The sequence below is a fragment of the Drosophila teissieri genome, chromosome 3R (genome assembly GCF_016746235.2).
Source record: "Drosophila teissieri strain GT53w chromosome 3R, Prin_Dtei_1.1, whole genome shotgun sequence".
In the NCBI taxonomy this organism is placed as follows: Eukaryota; Metazoa; Arthropoda; class Insecta; order Diptera; family Drosophilidae; genus Drosophila; species Drosophila teissieri.
In genome coordinates, this window is record NC_053032.1 from 20,583,733 (window position 1) to 20,587,758 (window position 4,026).

Genomic DNA, 4,026 nt, shown 5'->3' on the forward strand with positions numbered 1-4,026 from the left:
GGAGCCAAATAGCTCATTTAATCAGTCGTTTCCAGGCAACCATCGTCCATCGTCCATCGACCGTCGACCGTCGACCCGCAAAAAGTGGGAGTGTCGAAGGTGCAGGGCAAAAGGCAAATGCCAGCTAATTATTATGACAAATAACAAACATCCGGTCGTTTGAGGGCGCGACAAATGCTGTGTCAAAGGCTTAAGAGCTTAACGAAATGAATTGAATACATTTCAATTAATGGCATATCGAGAGATGATACTTTACATCAGAGGCGAAATAAACTCCATAAATATGATAAACATGAAATTTACATTGTAATTGAATATCGCCAGTCATACACCCTGAATTTAGTTACATTTAGTCCAAAAATACATTAGGCCTCCGTTTCGTCGGCTGCCAAAGTGCCTCGAGAAGTCCTTGCCCTCTTGCGTCCTGGCTTCTCCATTGTCGTGTTGCACAAGAAGATCTTAGCCAAACAAAGACCGCCCAGCAGCATGAAGTTCACAGCGTGGGTTAGTAGGATCTGGTCCATGCACGAGCGAATCCTCTTCCAGGATCCCCGATTGCGCACAAAGTAATACTTATAGAGGCCCATGGCATCGCTGATGAGAAAAGCGCAGATTAGAATCGATCTGCTGTTTTGGCGGACAAATGGAACCATCGCATATAGAGCGCATATGCAGATCAGGGATGGCAGTAAAATCTTCAGCATCACAAGGCTGCCGGCTATGTAAAGGGAAAAATGAGGATAGAATAGTCGAGCGGTTGTCGACTTGAACAAAAACGAGGATAGCCAATGTCCAGCCAGGAAGAAGGCCACAAAGAAGTAAAGAAGTATCATATATCCATATCGATAGAAACCCTTTATGTTCTTTAGTGATTTGATTTCCACATCTTCAGTTGCTTTGGTTCGCTTGGATTGCTCGTAAACCTCAAGACCGATTATAAATTCAGTTATCACGATTTGCACATTCAAGCAGCTCCAAGAATTGGTCAGCAAGCTAAGAACCGTAATCATGTTGATGGTAATAAGTTCCAATCTTTTTCTGGCCTCTGGCAGCGATTTTGCAAAGTACGCAATCGAGAGAAAGGCAAAGAACAGAAATGACCAAGTGACGGCATAGACATAAGCCGATACGGATTCATAGACCATATATTGGTAGACTCCATAAGCTCCGACCAACATGGCCACTGTATTGATGGTCCAGACTCGAGGATCATGTCGGTGTCCCAAGATCAAAGGACGAACAATGGCCAACACCATGCTTATATAAAGAACATGAAAACCTTGGAGGGGTATATTCCCGAGTCCCTTTTTAATGCGTTGCTCCACAAACAACAGGACAGTTACTAGTAAAGCCAGGCAAAGCCAAATGAGTAATTTCACGGAGGGCCTTCGAAGGGCTCTGCGATTGTTAAGGAGTACGGAAATTCCATAGAGCATCCATAGGTGCTTAAAAATGAAGGCCATCGACATCATCAGCACAGCAGGCAGCAATATGAAGCCAAAGTTCCATAGCGGATGCAATATCCAATATCCTTTCACAGGACGTTCGGCCTGAGCCATAATCAACATGCCAACCGGTAGAATCAAGTAAAATGCCGTGATATGCGGCACATTCTGCAGTTCCAGCATGGTTACTAGCAGTATACCGATCATGACCAATATCAGGGTGGAGAATGTCATAAATCCCCTTCTTTGCACCTTTTCCCTTTTGGATAGTCGCGTCAGTTGGAGGAGCAGACAGTAGAACCAGATCAAGTAGGACAGTGAAGTGGAGACAATCAAAGGAATTTGATAATATTCATGGTAGTATGCCAGACATTGCTTCGCCAGTTTTCCAAATTCCTGACACATCTCCATGGCCTCGGTTAAATTCCCCGCTGCTTTCAGGAAATCAAATTGCGGCGCATACTGATCGATTAGGTCTAAGTGGAGTTTGCCAAACTTTGGCAGCCACTTGTAAAACATCGCCTCCTCATGGCGCCTCATAAGAATTTGAGCTTGCGACAAAAGTTGCAAGACGTTTAGGTGTAAAGCCACCGCTTCGTACTCATCACTCACGTTGAGATAACCCAGTGGCATCAGGGCTAGATTATTCATCGGAGGCGGAAGTCCAATTAAAGCCGACATCAGTGGCGCCAGTTGGTTCTGATCCACTTGGGATATATTGGGTTTCTGGGGGAAGTTGGCTTCAAGATCGATTTCCTCTCGCTTTACGCCAGCTCCCCACATAAACAAGGGCGTTTCCACTTCAAAGGAGCTGCCACCACCATGGATTCCTGCAATATAGGATTAAAATACAGTTTGCTAGTTATAAATTCAACACCTACCCTCATTATTCATGCCATGATCGGAGGTCATCAGATAAGCCGTTCTGCTATCATTGAAGACCCGTTCGAAGAGTTCGTAGGTATTCCTGATGCCACGCTGTGTGTGCTGCAGTTTCCTGAAGAACTCGGTACTCAGTGGCTTGAACCGATGAGCAGCTATATCCATGTCAGCCAAGTAGACCAGAAACACGGCCGGCTTGTGGTTGCGCCACTCGCGAACATTGTCGCCGTTCGCTAGGAAATTCGCCACCTTATCGAAGGCCCATTTGTCACACGAGAGCTTGGCCGGCAGGTCCTTTTCCATATACGAATCAAATCTTAGTGGGGCACCACCATGCGGCAGTTTGATGAAGTAACCCTTAATATAGCTGTGCGCCCAGCCGATCATGTGCCTGCTGCGATTGAAGACGGTATCGAAATTGCTGGGATTATAGCGAAAGTTGACCAAAGCTGCTGCTGGATCCTCGTTAAAGCCGCCGAAAATGGCTATGTGTCCAGGTCGTGTCATTGTCGGCGCACAAGTGCGGGATATGCCAATGCGACCCTGCTTCCGGTAGATGTCCTTGAGATCCGGCACATCGCTGCCATTGTTGGCCAGAAAGCTGGCCGCTCGCAGGCCATCGGTCACAAATACCACCAATCGATTCGCCGGCGGCTCAAGACCCATTTCGGGCATCGTCTTTTGCGGCACGAGGTGGGGCAGTATGGTGGGCTGGAAGTAGGTGCTCAGAATGGAGCCCATCAACAGGATGTGCACAACAAGTGCCTGAAGTTTCCACATTTTGGAAGAAACAACTTGGAAAATAATACGAACTTGTTAAACTAACTGAGTGGAGGTGTGACGTATTACTGAAAGAGAAGTTGAAAGAAAAAGTTCTAAGCCATTTGCTTGGGGTGTTTCTCTTGTTCTTGGGTTGCCACTGAGTTCAGCAAAAAATCAAGTATACGCAGTGTGAAGTAAGTGAAATGAATACTGCCTTTATTATTTAATAAGGGCGAGCTTCGAGATATGCGACCATTTAGCTGTGCACATTAAATGAGCAGCACTGTTGTCCTCGCCCCATCTTCATTTAGCTGTGCCTCTTCCTTGGCCAACTACTAACTGGCACGGTTAGGACTCTTTTTTTTATGGATGCCATAACTCTGCGGCCTTGTCAAGCAATTTCAATTTGCCGCTTGATTTGTGAGCTGGCGCCTGGACGCGCTGCCTTGGGCGCCAAATGCTGCATGTTGCCGCCTTGATTTACGCGCCTGCAATTTAAATGAGCTGCAAATTGCTGCATCGCCAGCACCCAGCTCTGAGATCCCCGAGTCTGGCCAGCTTATGTCTTTCAAGGGTTTTGTCAATCTGGGCAAGGCCGCGCCAATTAATTGCCTCGTATAAATCGTGTCTCTTTTGTGTTTTTTGGCCCGTCAGCTGCTTTTTGTCGCTTGACTAATTCACGTAGACAATTCAGGTGCGCCAAGATGTGCTTTTGATGCTCACTGCGCTGAAATGCTAGTTAGACCAGAAGGCTTAAAGCCCAGCCATTTGTCAGGAAAATGCGAGTTGTTCTCTGACAGTTGTAAGCCAGTCGACAAATAGCTGGCCGGATGACTGAATGGCCAGCTAACAGTTGCGTCTGGCAATTAGAGGCCTGTTTTGCGTCTGGCAATGGGCTAATTTAACAGCGAACAAGAGTTGGGCGTTTTATGGCCAA

The 4,026-nt window shown here is 46.6% G+C and overlaps 1 protein-coding gene across 1 annotated transcript; it reads right to left on the reverse strand.

Annotated features, from left to right (window-relative positions):
* Positions 1–282: 282 nt before the first annotated feature.
* LOC122620323 (GPI ethanolamine phosphate transferase 1) lies at positions 283–3,177 on the reverse strand. Its single transcript, XM_043797732.1, has 2 exons — positions 2,327–3,177; positions 283–2,275 (listed from the first exon to the last, which is right to left on the reverse strand). Exons 1-2 carry the CDS (start codon positions 3,105–3,107, stop codon positions 366–368), a joined length of 2,691 nt encoding a protein of 896 aa, XP_043653667.1. The 5' UTR covers positions 3,108–3,177; the 3' UTR covers positions 283–365.
* Between the last annotated feature and the right edge of the window lie 849 nt (positions 3,178–4,026).